Source organism: Melitaea cinxia, chromosome 7 (assembly GCF_905220565.1).
Source record: "Melitaea cinxia chromosome 7, ilMelCinx1.1, whole genome shotgun sequence".
In the NCBI taxonomy this organism is placed as follows: Eukaryota; Metazoa; Arthropoda; class Insecta; order Lepidoptera; family Nymphalidae; genus Melitaea; species Melitaea cinxia.
The window spans coordinates 8,990,707-9,012,036 of NC_059400.1; the positions used below are offsets into that span (position 1 = coordinate 8,990,707).

The 21,330-nt window shown below is 33.2% G+C and overlaps 1 protein-coding gene across 1 annotated transcript; it reads right to left on the minus strand.

Annotated features, from left to right (window-relative positions):
• Window positions 1–1,232: 1,232 nt before the first annotated feature.
• On the minus strand, window positions 1,233–17,967 carry LOC123655317 (mitotic checkpoint serine/threonine-protein kinase BUB1 beta-like). The gene is made up of 14 exons (XM_045591129.1): window positions 17,840–17,967; window positions 17,514–17,718; window positions 17,199–17,395; window positions 7,560–7,809; window positions 7,067–7,241; window positions 6,250–6,389; window positions 5,625–6,174; window positions 5,358–5,542; window positions 4,981–5,273; window positions 2,864–4,889; window positions 2,535–2,782; window positions 2,360–2,456; window positions 2,111–2,280; window positions 1,233–1,753 (listed from the first exon to the last, which is right to left on the minus strand). The coding sequence occupies exons 1-14, from the start codon at window positions 17,965–17,967 to the stop codon at window positions 1,579–1,581; spliced, it is 4,839 nt and encodes a 1,612-aa protein (XP_045447085.1). The 3' UTR covers window positions 1,233–1,578.
• Between the last annotated feature and the right edge of the window lie 3,363 nt (window positions 17,968–21,330).

Consider the following 21,330-nt stretch of genomic DNA (forward strand, 5'->3'; position numbering starts at 1 on the left):
TAAGTTCATAACTTCATTTTTCCTTTGACCCATAAATCGTAGCTTGTTTTTAGTTTTTATGAAAATTTAATAGTTACGAAATTATTTCTCGATAACATTGTTTCAATCAATAACTAATTATTATCATTTTTAGGAGAAATTCGCGATTTTACAAATAAAAAATATAATAAAAAGTTGTAGGTATATAAAGATACTTTAAACCAAAAGAATAATCTTAATCAGTCCTCTAGAAAAGTAACAAACTCTTTTTAACCTCTGACGCAGAACAAGACGAAACGCAGATAATGATATTGATGCCATTGTCTCATTGTGGTATTGTAGCTCTCGAAATAATGGATCGACTTTAAGGCGGTTTTTTGAGTAAAAGTTAGTTTCCTTGTGATTCTTAACTCTCTCTCTCTCTCTCTTGTCGGTCCCTCATGTCTGAGGATCGTGGTCAGCATCAGGGTTGCATCTGGAGCGGATGATTTGCCTCCACCGGTCTCTGTCCATGGCGTCTCTTACGACCGTGTAAACTTAGTGGCAGATGAGTTTTTAACCTGGTCTGCCCATCTCGTTGGTGAACGACCGCGCGATCTTTTGCCGTCCGTGTTCCTTTATTCTTAACTATATTAGTAGTAAAGGTCGATCCAGCAGTTTGAAGAGTATCAGATAAACTGATGTATGGCATTTTCACTACAAAATCAATTATTGCATAAGGCCATCTTAAAAGTCTTGAAAATCCGCAATAACTTTTTACTGGGTGTACCGATTTTGATAATTTTTAATTTAATCGAATGCTGATATTTATCATGTGGTCACATATAAATTTTATTGAGATCTGATAACTACTTTTTGAGTAATCTTTGATAACGCGTAGTTACTTGACTATTTTTTCGTCGATCTACGTTGTATTTACTCTTCGATGTAATTGAAGTCGGTTTTTTTTTTCGTTTGCGAGCAAACACAATTATGTGGACAAAATTAGTTTTATGTGTGTGTTTACAAAAACAATTAATATTTATCAATTTTTCTCGTGAGTTCAATTCCCAGTCACGACAAATGTTTTTACAGGAATACAGTATATACCTATTTCTAGTATATGTTGATCATTGAGGCGTTGGTATTGGGGTGGTTTTCCAGGCCCGAGATGCAGAATTTTGCCACACTGGGGAACTTTATATATAAGACATTAAATTTTATTTATTAACCTCTTAAACTAATAAGGAGTAATTTGAAAAATAAAATAAACCTTCACGTAATTATTTATTACAGTTGGAACAAAAAAAAGAAGTGCAAGTCTTATATGTTGTACAAAAATAAATGAAACCAAGTGAAGTTTCAACATTAAGCTAACAAGATATGCTAAGCCATTTTTATATTTACTAACAAAAAAGCTAAATTACATATCACAATTTTTAATTAAACACAACAAGATTATCATAAAGTGATATCTGATTTTTAATAGTTTTTAGTTACTACTTAAACCCGATGACTACTGAAATTCATTCAACTTAACTGTAATTATTATCAATACAAACATGTTTTTACAGTCACAATGATATCTAAATGCAATAAATACAGCTCGGCCATCTCAATTTACCTAGATTTAAGCACGTTGGCAAAGTTACGCAGCTGCGAACCGAGGCTATCAATTTCATTCAAAACGCTATCCACTTCATTTTTGAGATCTAAGAGGTCAGGTATATTATTGCAGTCAGGCACGTTCAAGAGAGTAGTAAAAATTTTGTCCCACAGGCTATTTTTCATATACCTGTAAAAATGTAATGAGTTGTGTATAATGTAAAACAATTAATTATATAATAATTAAATTATAACGAGTTATTGTATTCTATTAACATATAAGAGACAATCTTTATGTTAAAATCAATAGTTAATTAAAATCAAGGTTTTTCAAGTTTTAACAATAAGATAACATATGTTACAGACTAGAAAAGTGCGTGCCTACAAAGTACACATGTCAAAAGTGAAACTTCTTTGGCAATCTAATTTTTAGGTCTCGTTTATATTTATACAAATCTAAAGCCGTTTAATCCGTAAAAATTTTGCCCTCATTCGCCTTAAGAAGTTTCTCTTCAAAAATTGTAAATGTTGAGTAAAAATAGTTTACCTGGGCAGTTTTTTATCAATATTCCATTGTCCTAAGCGGTTAGCTACCTTCATGTAGCTACCCATTAAAATGACGTGAATTGTACCGGCAAGACAGTATAGATCTGTTTGATAGGTCCATGGTTTGCCTTCCCTCATTTCAGTACAAGTAAAGCCTTCAGTGGCTATTAACTAAAATTATATATAAAATATTAATAATAAAGTTTATATGCAATTTCAGACAAATATTTTGTAATACATTATAGCTTACTTCTCTAAAGGTAGTTCCCTCTGGGAATAATGACATATCTATTGCACATCCTAAATCAATTAACTGTAAAGATGGTGTTCGCCATTCTTGTGTTGGTCTGTAAGCAAAAAAATTTAATGATATAACATTTAATTCAATTATGAGGTAATATACAGTAAATAAAAATCATTCTTACATTTTCATTAATAAAAAGTTATCCGGTTTGATGTCAGCATGAATAATTTGCGCTTTATGGAGGTAGTGTACGATAGAAAGCATCTCTGACGTCAATAAAATAACAATAAACTCATTTATACATTTTGAAGTAGCGATTCTGACTTTATTTGCTACATCCAGCAGGGACCCATAACGAGAATATTCTGACACAAACAAACTTGCATTTTCTCCTAAGAAAGCTGTTGTTATGTCCATGTAACCTGGAAGCTAAAAAAAAATTATCTAGCAGTTGCAATAAAAAAATATAAACTTATATATATCAACTTATATGAACATTTAAAAATTTACCATAAAAGGATCTTTGATTCTGGCTTTTATCTCTTGACTTATGTAGAATTCCCAGGGACGACTAGGTTTTTGATACTTTACTGCGACAGATTTATTGTTATGAAGATCCAAACACAAAAATACTGCTCCATAATTCCCTTTTCCTAATTGTTTTTCCACAGAAAATTTTGTATTTCCAACGCTAACAACGGTAGCTAGTTGTATTTTCGGTATAGACCTAACTTCAACATATCCATCGGCATGTGTTTTATTTGGAAATTTAACATATTCTAGTAACGAAGTTAACATTTTTTTGTTAAATGGGTCAATAACTTTTGGGAACTCAATATCAGCAGGCCTTGGTATATCACTAGTTTCCACTAATGATATTGAATGTGATGATTTAAAAGTACCACACTCCATCGAATTTTCACTGTCTATGTCCATTCCATAGCCATCAGATTGAAAATCAGACTGTCGCGAATATATAGATGAGATCCTACTTTCTTTACCCACAGAATCCCTGCTATCTTCAGACTGAATATCAACCCTGTGCTCAAAATCTAACTGCCTCTTTGAAATATCTTTGTGTTTTTCACTAGGATGAGATATTTTTGCAGACTGAATAGGCGTAGCTGTTTGAGCTGTCAATGAATCTTTGCTATCTGTATCAGAAAGACCAGAAGAGGGTGGAACTTGAGCTTGTTCAGGACTTGACACATACAAATTTTTATGCATCTTTTGAGATATACTTGGACTGTTAGTAAATTTGGGTGTATTGGCATTATCTTTAGGTTCATTTCTGTTAGATATAAAGTTAAGGAACTGGTTAGAGAATCCAATATCAGGAGACTTTTGTCCTATTTTTACATTAGGCTGATCGTGCCTGACATTTCTTAATACTGAACTGTTGGGGCTCTTATGCATTACTGCTTTCTGAGACGTAGCCAATCCGTTACTTGCATTCTTATCAGTTTCAATCTTTTCATGACATTTTATAGACATGTCCACATTTCCTTGTCTAATTTGGTCAGTGTACGCGTGTTGAACCATGTTATCTTGCATTGCATTGTTACGATAATTACTGTGAGAAGCTTGTGGACTTTGATAAATTTGAAATGACTGATTGTTTGCAATAGGATTTCCATAATGTGATTGAGTATTTTCCGCGGCTTGCTTAGGAGGTTGTCTATAAGGACTCTGAGAAGCATTATTATAGTTGGAAGAGCTTGTACTTTGATTATTGTTCGAATACATATTAGGGTTATTATACTGACTCTGAATATTGTTGTAGTTTTGTTGATTGTATGTCTGATTTGGAGTCGCTACTTGGTTAGGTCGTTGATAATACAGTGAATTCTGATACTGGGTCTGATGTGGAGGACTTTGGAAAATTCCCGTAGATTGGTGTTGTTGATTAACATACATCTGCCGCTCTGCTTGACCAGGGTAATGATAATCCTGACGACCTGCATAGCCTTGTTGTGGGCTCATCATAGCATGCCCTGGACTTGTTACTGATGCTTGGTGATATACCATTTGATTAGAGTATGTTGGACTTTGAAAGCCTGTCGAAACTGAAGGATTCATGTCATGGGAACTTTGTACACTAGGGTGTTGAGGACTATGATAGGCATTAGGATTCGGACTTCCATAGCCTTGAGACTGCTGGTGAGTAACTAAATGGTTATTTGAATATCCTTGTTGATAGTTATAATTTTGTTGATAATGATTGTGCATAGATCTTTGTGGTGAATAACCGCTATAATTAGATGGTAATGGTTTTTGGTACTGATGGTCATGAGAATGATAAGGCACTGAAGTGGACGGCGGTATAGCCACCTTACTTTCTGTTTGATCTCGCTTTTGCTGGTATGATCTGGTATATTGTCCATTTGGTAGTCTTGCTTGAGTTGACATTGAAGGTCTTTTTGAAGCAGTATTTTGTTGATTATGATCATGATTGTTGTACATTGAATCAAAATTTGTTGTATATCCAGTAAAATTTGTTCTTGTTGACTGACCGGAAGAGCTAGAACCTGACTTACTGAAAATACAATATTAAACAAAGATTTTTAGTAAATAAAGCAAAATAACAATAAAGTGTTAATGATTTCTAAACAATATCTTATGCCAACCTATTATATTCTCTTGTTGCTTCCATGATAACTGAGAGTCCACCCCCTTGGGTGTCTACAGTACCATGTTGGTCTGTTGTTTGTCTGGAACATTCGTCTCTTTTACTGCTAAGTGTATCAGGCTGTTCTGTAACACTCTCATCTATTGCAAATTTTGGCACAGAAGCAAATTTACATGACTGATCAATAGACGGTTTCTTAAATTGTGACATATTTGGAGTGCTTGCATCTTTTATATTAAAATTAAAGACTTGAGTGCATGAGGGCTCTTCATAGTATGCTGTTTTATTTATCTGTAACAAATCATATATTTGTTTATGTTATACAGTAATTATATACTTATTATGTGCATGTAAATAATCCACTTTTAATATTACCTGTTGGGTAGCTACTGGTGGAGGAGGAAAATTATTAGCATTTTCTTTATCTTCAGGAAAACTTCTGACTTCAGCAATTTCATAATTCTTTTTTGTGTTAATGGCCATGGACATTGATCGATCTTCATGGATGTCAAATTTTGGTATGTCAAATTGTTGAACAACTGGCTGCACTATTGACGGTTCTGCTTGAAAAACAATTATAATTTTTATTAAATATTATCAAAATATTTAAAAATCATTAGATAAGAAAAGATGAAAACTTACCATTGTCATTAAAAATGTTTCTTAGCTCCCAACGTGCTTCTTTAGTGTTTACTGTTACAGAGTCACCTAAGAGATTACTCATGAGACTTCGATTAAACTCTTCCATTAAATTATTCCGGCCAAAATTAGCATTTTCATTTCTACTATTATTATTAGGTGTGCCTTGTGTAACTACTTGATTTTCTTTGTTAGTTTCAGAACTTTTTGGTCTTTCACTTTCATCACTTTTCTTAGCAGTCAATTCACTTACTTCATTTGAATCTAAATTAACTAATACTTTTGGTTCGCCGGGTGAGTGCATATTAGTAACTTTAGTAACATTTTGTAATGTTGGCATAGCTAATGGCATAAGCTGTGCCATGTGATCCTGTTCAGTGTCTAAAGCACAGTTTGCTAAAGTCTCTAAGGCACTACACTGTGCAAGTGTTTCATTGATATTTTTATAAGATTCATTTACAACATTAACATTATCCACTTTAATTTCTTTTTTTAAACTATATTTTCTTGATCTTATTTCTTCTAAACTATATTCTTTATCGTTATCATAGACCTAAAAGTAGCATTTTTTATTAGTTAGACAAATTAACATACTATGTTTTTTAATTATTGAGAAATAATGTTTTACCTGTATCTTATTATAACAAGGTATTTTTGTTGGATCAGCTGGATCAGGTACACATAGAGGCACATTAAACGACAAGTCATCCAAACAGTAAGGCATATGGTTCGAAGAAAGTTTTAATTCATCATCAGCATCTTCATAAGCTACAAAAATGAAGGCAACGACTATAATTTATTGAAACAAAAAGAATCAGTTTTTATTACAAGCAATTGTGCTAATGGCACGATAACATATTTTGCCATTAGAACTATTTGTATAGAAATATTATATATAAGTAGGAACTAAATATTGTTGGATAAGTTACTATAACCATATGGGTGAATATTCTTCAGTTTTACTTGTGTTGTGTCGTATTGTATATATAATTTTTTTTTTAACTTTCGAAGATGAAAAAATGAACTATAGCAGAATACTATTTTGTGGTATAGATTAAAATTATTATAGAATAATAACAAGTAATTATAAATGGCAAAACACTTTTACTATTACAGAAGACTTTATTATGATTTCCTACTTATTATTTCAGTTTAGACTTCAAATAGTTAACTTTGCAACAATAAATTTTAATATAAATTAATTTTAAGCAAAAAAGTAATTTATAATAAGTACTATTTTATACTTTCATATTATCTAAACTTTCGAGACGAGTTGAATTTCTTTCACACCTTACTTTTAATAGGTAAATTTTTTTACTGGATGTATCCAGTATGCAAGCTTTTGCATTAAAAACAATAGAGTATAACGAGTGATTTTTTTTTGTTCAATTAGTAGTAAGTATTCAATTTTATTATTTATTCTTATAGTATAACTATATACTTACGAGTAAAAGGTAATGGTTGATGAGGAACAACATTTGAATGAACCATTTTTGTTTTTGGATTTGTCCATATGCCAATTTCCTTTTCATTCTCAACATTTCCAAAAGCTTGCACTAATGAGGCAGGCCCAGGGTCTTCTGCAGTAGGAACTGCTCCTCTCGAAGTTGATGGAGCATCCTTGTAATCGAATCAATTTATAAGTAATTTTAATTTTTTTTAAATAATGTTAAACATCTATGGTGATATGATTGACAAAAAAGTAAAAAACATAACATAAGAGACAAAAAATGTAATCATATCTAATGTTAATGTTTAAACACCCAGGACTTCTAATTGCGAGCTTAACTAAGAATTTAATTTTAAAATAAAAGAGAAATTTTAGCACTATCTATTGTACCCATTAGAATTGTATAAGCATAAGCAAAAAGAAAAAAAACACATTATGAATTTAAATAGGATTAGAAGTTAATGCTAGGATAAGAAATATTATCTTACCTCAAAAACATTAACCATTACATTAGAATTAGGCAACCTATTATCTACCCCTTGCTGTCGTATAACCCCAGGTGTAATGTTTTTTATGCTGTCACCAACTCTCTGTACAGGTACATTAGCAATATTACGTCTCTTAAATGACTTTAGTGATGTTAAAGCCATTCTAGTTTCAGCTAGAGCTGAAGCCGCCTTCCTTTTTGTGGGAGAGTCATCGTGCAACATCCTCTGTGCAAAATAGAGTTGGAAGTTCCTAAAATATAATATATAAAAATATAAAAAAATGTGTTGTAGTTTGGTAGTAAAAAAATTATAATGAGTAACGGATTACGAGTAACGGTCATATACGACAAATCAATACAAATTTTATAGAAATATCTCTATCCACCCCGCTGCTGCACTGCGGGTTGGCAGATATATTCCCTATTATAAGTAACAATCGCTATTATATAAAAGATGTATTTGATAACAACTGGGACCGACAGCTTAACTTGCTCTTCGAGACACGGTGGGGAGGCCCACAAGGACAGACATTCAAAACGGAAACAAATATTTGTACAAATACAAAAATCCATCTCGAGCGGGAATCGAAACCGAAAACCGTACACGGCAAACGCACACAGCGGTTGTTGGAAAATTAAAACATTTTTCATCAAAAAATCATAATATTGTTTAATCATTCTATTAATTTCAACATAAATATATCATTTACTAGCAGACCCGGCAGACGTTGTCCTCCCCAGAATACTGCTAGACACTCAAATATATACAGCCAAATATGATTGCTGTCATATCGATAGCAACGCCACCTACCGGGTCATAGAAATATATGTACACAATTTTAACCAAAGCGGTCCCGCCGTTTAGGAGGAGTTCAGTGATAAACACACGAACAGAAGAAATAAATAGAGCTAGCTGCCCGGACAGACTTCGTTCTGTCAAAAGTTAATAGTAAAAATATTTTAAAAAATATATAAATTAGTCGAACATTCATTCGATCATTTTTATTTATATACTAGCTGACCCCGCAAACGTTGTTTTGCCATATATTTTATTAACTTTCTCAATTCATAACTTAGGGGAATAAAAAATAGATGTTGGCCGATTCTCAGACCTACCCGATATGCACACAAAATTTCATTAACCCTCTTAGCCCCCCTCCCCCTATAACTTAGGGGTATGAAAAATAGATGTTTGATTCTCAGATCTACCCGATATGCACACAAAATTTCATGAGAATCGGTCAAGCCGTTTCGGAGGAGTTTAACTACAAACACCGCGACACGAGAATTTTATATATTAGGTCGCTTCAGCCTGTAATATCCCACTACTGGGCATAGGCCTCTTTCCCCATGTAGGAGAAGGATTAGAGCTTAATTCACCACGCTGCTCCAATGCGGGTTGGCGGATATATTCCCTACTAATGAGTAACGATCGCTATCAGGTGTACATGATAATAACCGACGTGCTCTCCGAGGAACGGTGGGGAAACCCACAAGGACTGCACAAACACCCAGACCACGGCAAACACCTGTATGGCCAATACAAATGTTTGTCATGTGCGGGGTTCGAACCCGCAACCGCCAGCGCAACAGGTACAATCCATGGCTGTAACCGTTGCGCCAACGCGGCGTCATTAGATGGCGTATTAGATAAGATATTAACACTACAGGTTTCTTGCAAAGCCTTTAACATGTCTTATTGTTAGTTTGAAAAAATGATTTGTTCACAAACATTTCATCAAACTATCCCAACAAAATCTCTAAATTGTTATTTCACCTCCTTTTTCTTTTTAATTTTTTTTTTTATCATTATGAACTATGATTTGGATTAAAAAAAATTTGGATAGTGATAATATTATTCTTAACATTTCCGAATATTTTTATTATAAAAGCTACACATTTTATCTTTTTTCTAGACGTACGTTTTATTGATGAAACTGGTAACTGACCTAAGGTATGGTGTACCGTGTATGGTGTCCTAGGTGAAATGTACATATTTAGAATAAAAACACTTTTTATTTGATATTTTAAGAACAAGACAGGCAAAACAGAACACAAGAACAGAAACAATTTATTTCCTAGAAGTAATAATTATGATTATCATGCTTGTTTTTTTTTTTGTAAGCTTTTAAGAAAACTATCTTTTCGTTCCGTCATGTAATTTGCCAATCTTAGAATGCAACGCAGTTCTTCCTTTTAATTATTTTAAGATTTTTGTTAAGCTGCAGTCCAATTGCAAAGATCTTTACATACACAGCTTCTTTAGGAATGCTTTTTTTTTAAATAATACCGTCTGTTTTTATCATATACCATATACAATTCACATAGTAAACAACAACTTTTGGTTCGGAATGAAATACAAGAACAGGTCAAAAAATGTTTGCCATAATACTGTTAATTGCAAGGAATTTTTTATTGGACCATTTGATGTATCATCGTCGCCCTTACTTCAAACTGTAAATAATGTAGCGCTTTTACTCTTCTTTAGAGGTCGTCCATTAATTACATGAGCTTCGAAAGAAAGGAGGGGTTCGAAAAAAACTAACCGCAAAATATCAGATGGGGGGGGGGTCTGCAATAGGACATCAAAATGTAATCAGACAATATTTATATTTGGTTAAAATAAACATTTTATTCTGAAAATTTTAATATATACGAAAAATAAATAAAATATACACATGATTTATGAGTATGGGGTAGGATTCCCAGAACCAGGATTTTCGGTAATTTGTCTTAAGGGAACCGGGATTTCCTGGTCCTTTCAGATCTTTTCAACCGACTTCCAAAAAAGGAGGAGGTTCTCAATTCGACTGTTTTTTTTTTTATGTATGTTACATCAGAACTTTTGGCCGGGTGGACCGATTCAGACCAAAATTTTTTTAATCGAAAGGTGGTGTGTGTCAATTGGTTCCATTTGAATTTATTTGAGATCTAAAAACTACTTTTTGAGTTATATCGTTATAATGCGTTTTTACTCGACGCTTTTTTCGTCGACCTACGTTGTATTATACCGCATAACTTTCTACTGGATGTACCGATTTTGATAATTCTTTTTTTGTTGAAAAGGGGATATCCCTAGTTTGGTACCATGATAACGAAACCTGGATCTGATGATGGAATCCCAGAGAAATCGAGGGAAACTCTCGAAAATCCTCAATAACTTTTTACTGGGTGTACCGATTTTGATAATTTTTAATTTAATCAAAAGCTGATGTTTATCATGTGGTCACATTTAAATTTTATCGAGATCTGATAACTACTTAGAATATTTAAGGTTATAAGCTATATTATATGTATATATATAAATACATATAATATAGCTTATAACCTGCTGACGTAAACGGAACGTAGGGAGGTATTAGACATGGGGCTATTTTATGATATATTTCGTGGCCGCATCAACTGCCCGGAGCTTGCTGAACGCATTATACTAAACAACCTTTCACGACGCACAAGACACACTGCCTTATTTTATGTCCCGAACTGCTCCACCAATTATGTACAGAATTCTATACTTACAAGATTACCTAACTCATACAATTTGAAATTTCAAGACGTAGATATTTTCAAAGGTTCAAAAAAGATTTTTCAAAAATAAAATAAAACAACAGTTCTTTAAAAAAATCAAAACAACAACTAAAATATATATATATAATTTATATATATTTCATAAATATTTACACAATCTTCACTATTATTATTATCAATATTATATTTCCTTCCAATAGAGTAAATTGTTTTTAATTTATACTTCCCAAGGGTACTTATAGGTTTAATATGAAAATAAGTTTGTTTTTTTTCTTTTTTTTCTCAAAGTGTTAATGATTTTGTTTCCTTTTATTTATTTTTTATTTTTTGTTTTTCACGTTTGTTAATTTAAATTTTAAACGGATGGATGGTTGTAATTGGCCTTTTTGATTATATTTAATACTTGTTTGTTTTATATTTTTTTCTGTGCTGTGTCCATCCCTTATAAATAAATAAATAAATAAATAAATGTATATGTAGTCTTTCGACTAATTGGAAGCTCGTTTACTATATTTGCAGGGCGCGGGCGTAGGTTATACTCGCACTCTTTACAATACTATGTAGGTAGTACTTAAAATGATTATAACAAAATTGTAATGCGATCCGATCCAATCTATCGTGTGGCATAGGGAGTAACTCAGAGCAGTGCCTAGGACTTGCGACCCAGGTGTAGGTTTAAGGAGATCTCCTTTGAGATGCGCATCAACGCTCACCTTCACTGCTCGAGTTATACGCCTCGCCTAGCCAGATTAATCGTAATAGATAACAATTAATTCGTTTGCACAAATTAATTATTGAACGAGTCTAGGTTAAGCTACTAGCAGGATACAACAAGTGTATCGTGTCAAGCCAGAGCCAAGATGGCTTAGCGGCGGTGGCACCGTTCGTTTCGTACACGTCAGAATAACTCGAGTAATATAATAAATGAGGGTAGATGACTAATCGAACGATGTGCTAGGTGGCGCGATCGTTGCATCTGTTGCTTATAAATTCCTTTCTAATTGCGTATGACGGCGCTAGTGTTGACATATATTAATGTCATAAATTTTTTCTTATTTTTCTATCCTCGTGTTTAGTACTATTAAATAAGTCAAAAATTAGTGAGCATTATTTGCATATCTACCATCACGAATTGTCCATGTCCATCTGTTCAGGGCAGCAGCATTGGTTACAATGTATCTAATCTAAAGAAGAGATTCTAAAAAGAGAAGTAATATTACCTCTAAGTTCTTAAGAAGTAAATTGCTGGGATACATTTTAAATACATATACATATCGTCGGGGATAGTGCAAATCCGCGTATCTGCTACAGGTAGGGAGCGCGTATCTGCACTCGATGTAACTTTACAGGAGAAGGTTAAAACTTAATAAGTTTTTTATTTAAACGAATTTTGAGCTCATTTTTACACAGGGAGTAATTATTTATATGTTCTATCTCTTGTTAGGAAAAGTATTCCCTAAAAGTAAATCATTTAGGCCCTACGTCAATTACGCGGATTTGATTTGACCAACATTGGAACCTAAGAGTAAGTTACGCGGTTTTGAAATGAAACAAAACTAACTAAAAAATCTAATTCCTCAACGTTTTTCGGTCTTTGCCCAATATCGCCATTTTTCCTTTCCTGTCCAAAGTTTAAGAGAGTCTTGCCTATCAACAGCTAACTTCATTTCTTTCCTCTAATGATATCCTAAATCCTTATCAGTCCGGTTTCCGTAAAGGTACGGCTACGGCCCTTGTAAAAATGTGATGATCTCCAAATTTATTCTCACGCTGAACTGATAGATTACCTACATCAATAAATAATTTAAAAATGATTTAAAGAACTTATATAGATGGAATAACTCCTGTAGATTTAACATTAATCCCACAAAATGTCAAGTCATTATTATCAGTAGTCCTAAACTTGTTGTGTCGAACAGACAGGTCGCTTATCACCAGTCGTTTATAACAACGCTGTAATCAGTTACAACGACAATGTGAAAAATCTCGGAGTTATCTTCGATAGACATCTTCCTTGGGCACCTCAGCTGAGTGAGATGAGCCGTAAACTATTTGCAACTATCGGATCACTGCGACAACTGCAATATTTCCTCCCTTTGTCTACCAAAATTACTTTAGCACAGTCACTCCTTCTACCAATTCTTTACTATGCTGACACTTGCTATAGTGATCTTAAAGAGGAGCAATTAAATAAGCTTGAACGTCTTCATAATTTTCGCATACGGTTCACATTTGGTCTTCGCGAAAATGACCATTGTTTCCGAATTTTGCAATCGTCTCAAGTGGCTCCCGATTCGCTTTCGCGGGAATACTCACATACTCACTCATATTCTAGCACGCAACGCTAATTTTATTAGAATATTATGTCTGACGCGTTATTTTGTTTAAAAGTGTCTATTTGTCAGTCGTTAAAGGTCAGTTCGTATCGTATTTTGATCTTGCAGTAAAGATCGTTTTTACGTAAATTTGTTCGAAAATAACGCGTGATAGTCGCAATACGGAGCATAAGTACACTTACCGCAGCACCGGAATTAAGGTAGAGTCAAAAATAACAAAAATTGAACCTCCCAAAAAATTTATAATTGAATACAGGTAGATTACCTGTAATGTAGGTAAAAGCCTTATTATTTGTGTGCAGCAAATATATATAGTAAAGTTTTCATCTCGCTCGCATTTCTCCGACTTGATTTACATATACTATAATTTTTCACTGAAATTTTTCTTCAATAACCATAAAATATAGCCTATATCACTCCTGAACAGTGTAGCTTTGATCAGTATTTGCGAAGAGTACAAACAACAACCCTATAAACAAAGTTAGAAACTTTACCTCTTTATAATATTAGTATATATGTGTGTGTTTGTGTATATGTGCGTGTGTGTGTGTGTGTGCGTGTGTGTGTGTGTGTGTGTGTGTGTGTGTGTGTGTGTGTGTGTGTGTGTGTGTGTGTGTGTGTGTGTGTGTATGTATGTATTGTATATATGTATTTGTCTTTTTACTCGATAATTGATATCGCCTTAGGCGACACTATTCGTCACTTCTCTTTGTACACTTCCCTACCGCTTTCACTTGCCGTGTCCTATATAAGATTAAGGTTGACTGGTTATTATTATTATATATTTTTATTTTTTTGCTTTGCTTCTTTGCTAGTATTATTATTTTAACAACAACCATCTTCTTTGTCTGAGATATTTTCTTGTCTAGTTAAATGTTTTCGTGATAAATATTGCTGTCTTCAGTAATATATGAACTGATACTTTATATGAACAACATAGATCACATGGATCTCTTTTCGGTTGAAACAAAGCTATGTACCTTTCAGAACATCTTCAAAAAGTTTTCTGGAAGCCACTCCCTGTCTCTTTGTTACCTTTTCACAACATAGATACGGTATAGTTCACGTTTAGATTATATTATTTGTTCTAAATATAATTTCGTACTTTCTTTTCTGCAGTAGTCAGAAAGCATTATGGGCATATTCCTTAAGAATGTACAGAGTTTTATAGCAAAAATAAACCTCAAACGCGCTTCTTGTGTCATCAAATCACTTACGCGGTATCGACGCTTGCCGGCCGAAGATACGCAATATTGTTTTTCGCTTGCCGGCCGAAGATATGCGGTATTGTTATTTGGCGATTTCTGGCTTTCTATCGGTCGAAATAAACTCACATCAAAGTGGTGGCAGTAAATCAAGATTTTGCGTTAATTGCACGCGAAAACTTAAATTAGCTACATTTGTCAGATACGCGGTATTAACCAATGCTAGTTATGCGGTTTTGCACTATCCCCGACGATATGCAGATGTCGTGAGGCTCTTAGGCTTATAAAGTAGAACCTGTACATCTGTACAACATGACATCATGGCATTAATCAGAAGGCACACAAAGCAAATTGGTAGTTTTCAATCTCTGCGTCGAATTAAACTATTAAAAATGAGAGAAATGTAACGCCAATCATCCTCGGATGCGACTTAGCACACGAAGTGAGTTTTGAGTAGAGAGCTAGTCGTTGCATTCTTCATTATTTTTATGGCAAAAAGTCGAGTGGTCAAATGGTTTTCTGACCATTGTACTGAAAACGTAAGCTCCTAAATTGGATTTGATAATAATGCACTTTTTCTCTGTTTCGAACACCATTGATGTATTACCGTAGGGTTTATTTGTGACTGACGCCGTTTACCAATCGCTATTAAAGATAACGGAACGAAATCTATGGGCACTCGGCAATAATATTTGAAATGTCTTTGATTGGGTCTGGCATAAAGCTTTGACACTTTGGTAACCATTTTGTAAAGGAGCGCCGAATAAAGTTGTTGTCGAAATAAAGTATACTGATACTCGGAAAAACCATTAATGCTGGAGTTTTACTATTGATGAAAGTGGATGAGAAGACACAAGTTTAAGCGCTTTTCCCTTAAAAACTCCCCTACATTTTAACTCAGAATTTGCGAAGACCTCCCTGAATATTATAATCCTTGAAACTTACGTCCTACTTTAAGATCATTTGGAAAATAACGCCAAACTGGCTTCTAAAAAGCTCAGTGTACTGAACAAGGCCAGACGCATTGAGACATGGCTTTTTCTTTGCAGGCCCGTCCCTATGTCGAATATTCCAATATAAACTTCAACTTCTAGACTCCATCGACGACGGGCAGTTCGTAATTTCGTTTGTGACCTTTAGATATCCTTTCATCTTCAAAGAGACGTTGATTCTACATGAGTTTTTACCATTTACAATGGAGAGTTTTCTGAAGAGCTTGTTGACATAGTTCCACCGTTACCATAGTAACTTTCTCTTTAGGGCACATTATTATCATTTATCTTATTGATAATGAATATTCGTTTATGTCTAGTTCTAGTCGCTTTAGTTCGAAATCTAGGTATTGTCTAGTCTGGTTTGCTTTAGTATAAATTGCACGATTAAAATAAAATTTCCGAAAGTACCGAAAGATCATATTTGATTTTTGTTTTCGGTCTGGGAACCCCCGGTTTTTAACCATACGTATATTTATAAACATGTATGGAAAGGGTTAGTCTAAAACTTCACTAGCGGGCGGAGAGGTTGAAAAGTTGCTAAAAAATTATTTGACAATGTTCTTGCCAATAAACAAAATTTTTTTGAGCAACCACTGTTCTCTGTATATTGCTCAAAATAACATAGGTGCTTTTTATATAAGTTTGGTTAAATAAATGATTTTAATAGTAAAAATGTTAAAACTGCCAAGAAAATGTGCATGGGCAAATATTGGTTTAACAACATCAACATTACAGTGCTATATAACACAAGTCTTGGTTATTAAACAGTTTCATATTTGGGTTTGCCTTCATTAATTATAGTAATGAGTGTTGATTGTATAACAGTACCAATTTTGATAAATTACCTGATAATAGAGATGTTTCGAAATTAGCAACCACAATTATAAGTATTATAATTGTTTGTTTATAACTTTATATAAATGGGATAATAATAGTACCGATTCTAAGAAGTATCTCATCATACATAACAATCAAAAAACTTTAGACCATGTAACTTTAAAGCTAAATTTTTTTGTATTGATGATAAGATATGCAAACATAACAAGCCATTAATTATCTAATTAATTCTTTTTAGGCTTAAAGACTAATGGTGGCAACACATCTATTTGATAATACATAGATAGGATAATTTGCAACCTCATTAGCTATTTGTTTCTACACCTATCACAAAAAAAAAAAAAAACAAATTACTTAATTCTATATTCAAATTTCTTTATACTGCTAAGTTAATAAATAATAGAAGAATTTAGAATTAATGGCTTTCACTAGTGCCGAATAGCAAATAAATAATAAAGTTTACTAACTTCAATGACAATTTTAACATAAAAAGTTTCCTTAAACCTTTCATAGCTGCCATCTCATATACATAACCTACCATAGTACTAAAATACAAATGTACAGATCTAGTCATTTTTGTAACTTTGTAATGAGATTTTAAACAATTTAAGAAATTTTGACTAGTGGTGTCCATGGTTACTGTGCATGCAATAATCTTTAGTAATGTATCATATTAAGGTTTTTCAAATAAATATAAAAGAAATTTATAGACTAAATTGAATTACATGCTTATACTTACATATGAGCTTGTTCTAATTCATCCAAAGGTTGAGCTTTCGCCTGAAGTCCAAGCATATAAATATGATTTGCCTTTTTAAAGTCGCCAGACTCTTCACAGTAACAAGCCCAAGCTCTGTAAAACTCTGAGCACTCTACCCCAATACCCGTATTGTACAATCTTTGATATATTTCAAGTGGATTAGACAGAGAGTCCACCTAAAACATTAAACAAAGACTTTGCATAACTATACTACTCTATAGAAATATATTGATGACAAAACAATAAAAGCCAATTCATATTCTTAAAATTGAGCAAATAACTATAGCAGCTTACATATTTAATCCACAGCTTGATAAGTCTTCTATCTTGAAAATATCGTTCATCTTTTTCAAATAGTTGTAAACAATCCTTTATTAATTTATCTATATTACCTTCATGGCCATGTTTTGGATATGATTGTTCAACCCATTGGATGTAGTTAAACCATGGATCTAAGGGATCAGGACCTTGATACTGTCTAATTGCTGCTTCATGTTCTCTATAGATATAAGAATTTAGATTAAATAAACATTTCAACAAAGCCATTTTATACAATCAAATACCGAAAAATGGACATAACATCTAGTATAATTTAAAAATAATAGTAAAAAATAACTCACTCTTTTTGCAACTGTAGTTGCCTTTGAGCATCAACATCTGACTGAGCTTGCAATGCAGTTCCCAATTGCACAAGGTTCCTTCCACCCCTTAGTGGCTGTATATTTTCTTTACTAACATCAATATCCATTTTAGTACTTAACTATAATCGAAGTATGAAAGCATTACATAAAAACATAACATAAATTGTTACAAATACGTGATTTAAAATACTGATATTTCACAGATCAGTTTTACTGTTTTAGATCACTTTAGACACAACAATTAATGAAGGATTATTCAATTAAATAAATGTAAAACTTAAATATGTGGAATCCGATCATAAGAAACGAGATGGAACTATATTATTCTCAAAAATATTCATGTCTGTTACAACTGAAGCACAAATCCTGAATTCACTCACCATCAAAAGTGACAAAATTACCTAGAAGGTTGCATGTCTATGGTACATTTCAAATTTTAAAATGAATGGCCGTTAAAATTATTTCTTTATGTATACAATACATTAATGATTTTTTTTTTCTTTTAATAATCTAAAAACTTTGTATTCAAACATATATAACAATAGATGAAAAAAAAATGAATGTAATGCTTTGACTTCATTTTATTTTAAAAGACCATAAATATTGTAATTTCTGTAAAATACATTATGTCATAAACTGTTGAAAATTACAAAAAAATATTCACATAAAGAAATGAAACCAAATTATTACCATGCTTTTATTAGCTTGAGTTGTATGTATGTATATAGGTATGTATATATGTAATGGAATCTTTGAGCATAATTTTCACCAACTTCCAGAAGTTTGATTAATTTGAAACTTTGCACACGTTTCAAGGACCGACGACAATGCAATAATTCAAAAACAATGTCCCAATATCCTTATTAGGACCGCAAGGATTAATAAATGAATAACAATGACGCCGCGTTGGCGCAACGGTCACAGCCATGGATTGTAGCGGTTGCGCTGGCGGTTGCGGATTCGATCCCCGCTCATGACAAACATTTGTATTGGCCATACAGGTGTTTGCCGTGGTCTGGGTGTTTGTGCAGTTCTTGTGGATCTCCCACCGTGCCTCGGACAGCACGTTAAGCCGTCGGTCCCGGTTGATATCATGCACACGTGATAGCGAACGTTACTCATAGTAGGGAATATATCCACCAACCCGTGGATTAAGCTCTGATCCTTTTCCGACATGGGGAAAGAAGTCTATGCTCAGTGGGATATTACAGGCTGAAGCAGAATTAATAAATTCTTTCGTGGATCCTCTGTAAGAAAGTAAGAGAGATAAAGCTAGCGCGCAATCTGCGTATACCTACAGTTTCGGACTTACTCTTTCGCTCGGGCACTCGGCACAGCACAACGGAGTCAGATACTTTTTCAGGCTGGTTGAATTTTTACCTTGTTTATTCCTTACTACCTGTTACCCGTCCGCTTCGCGTAGCGTAAGCTGGTGGCTTCGCTCCCCGTGGAATAGTTATTCTTTTATTTTTATACTAGCTGCTGCCCGCGACGTCGTCTGCGTGAACGCTATACAGCACCAAAAATACCTACGATTATACCTTTTAAAATAACATTCATTTACCCGTTTCTTCTTTACATTTCATATCTACAGAAAAATCTCATAGATGGCGCTGCTTTAAAATTGTATTGTCTACTTATTATATTCATTTAATTATGTTTATCGGCTTAGTTACTTTTATTGCGTGATTTTTAACAGTGTGAAGCTAGCTTATGACATGGTTATTAACATAATAACAACAAAATTCAAATGCGTCATGCGTCGTTAGATTGCACGTTGTTACAGATTGCGTTGAGGAAATAAAGGTTCACTGCTCGTTCCCGGTAGGTGATAGATAGCATGATAATATGTAGCCTATTAGTTGACCCGACTTCTTAATAATATTCGTGCTAAATTTGAAGGAAATCCATGCAGTACTTTTTGAGTTTATCCCGGACATACATACAGACAAACAGACAAAAATTCTAAAAACTATATTTTTGGCTTCGGAATCGATTGCACATCACACCCCAAGTATTATTAAAAAAAAATATTGAATGTACAGTTTTGACTTTCCTACCATTTTATTATATGTACTAGCGACACGCCCTCGTTTCGCACGGTGGCAAAAACTATCAATGTTCCTCTATTATATTAAGGTTAAAGAACTTTATTCTCAAAAAGACAATGTCACTTACATGAGAACAATACACTACAATAAAAGTAAAACATACATATCGTCGTCTTATAAATCCTAGTGCTCAATTAACGAATAGTTTAAATGGTTTCTTCTAACGATAAAGTGTTATTGAGAATATATTGCGAAAGCCGAGATTTAAATTCGTTAACTGAGCTTACATCTTTTATTAGACAAGGTAATTTGTTGTAAAGCTGTGCTCCTTCGAATGTGATATCCCTTTTGGCAAATGTCGTTCTAGTCTTAGGCAGAACCAATAAGCTGGGTCGTCGATTGCTGCGCTTCGTGATACGTTTTATAAAGGACAAATTTGAACGAATAGATTTACTGATAATTTTTTTTATTAAAATACAGGAATTATATATATAAAGTTGTCGTAGGTTCATGATTTTAGTTTCTTTATAAATTTTAGTTGTAGATGTGTAATATGGATATCGAAATAGTATTTTTATTATTTTGTTTTGTTTTCTTTGAAGCTCTTGTAATTTTGTTTTGGAGGAATTACCCCATACTTCAATCAAATATAACAAATGCGACTTAACCAATGAGTTGTATATAGAATGGCGTAATGTTTGAGGAATGCACTGAGAGATATTTTTTAGGCATATGATCAAAGAGGACATTTTTTTTTTAATATGATCTATATGGTTATTAAAACTTAACTGGTTATCCAATCTTAGGCCAAGGTACTTTTCACAGGTTTTTTCTTCAATTGGAATATTATGAACTGTTAGTGGATTGTGTTGTGAAATAATTTTATTTTTTGGTTTAAAGATAATATAACACGTTTTGGAAGCATTTATAGTTAATAAATTATGATGAAACCAATCATTTAAAAGATCTAGATCTTCCTGTGCGTGACTGATAATGTCATTTATTCTGTTTCCAAAATAAAATAAACATGTATCATCTGCATATAACGTTAGATGACCATGTAGTTTCAAATTTGCGATACCATTCATATATATTAGGAAGAGAAGTGGTCCTAAAATTGAGCCCTGTGGGACTCCACAAGTAATAGGTAAAGCACCACTTTCTTCGTTACTAATTTTCACTATCTGCAGTCGATCTGTCAGATAAGATTTTAAAATTTTGAGAACACTACCTTTGATACCAATGTTTTCTAGTTTACGTAATAAAAGTTTGTGACTAATAGTATCAAAGGCTTTTTTTAAATCAATAAACACACCGACTACAATGTGTTTTTTATCTATATTTTGTCTTATAGTTGTTATCAGATCTACGATTGCAGCAGTAGTATTGCTTTTAGCCCTGAAACCGTATTGCCGTTCG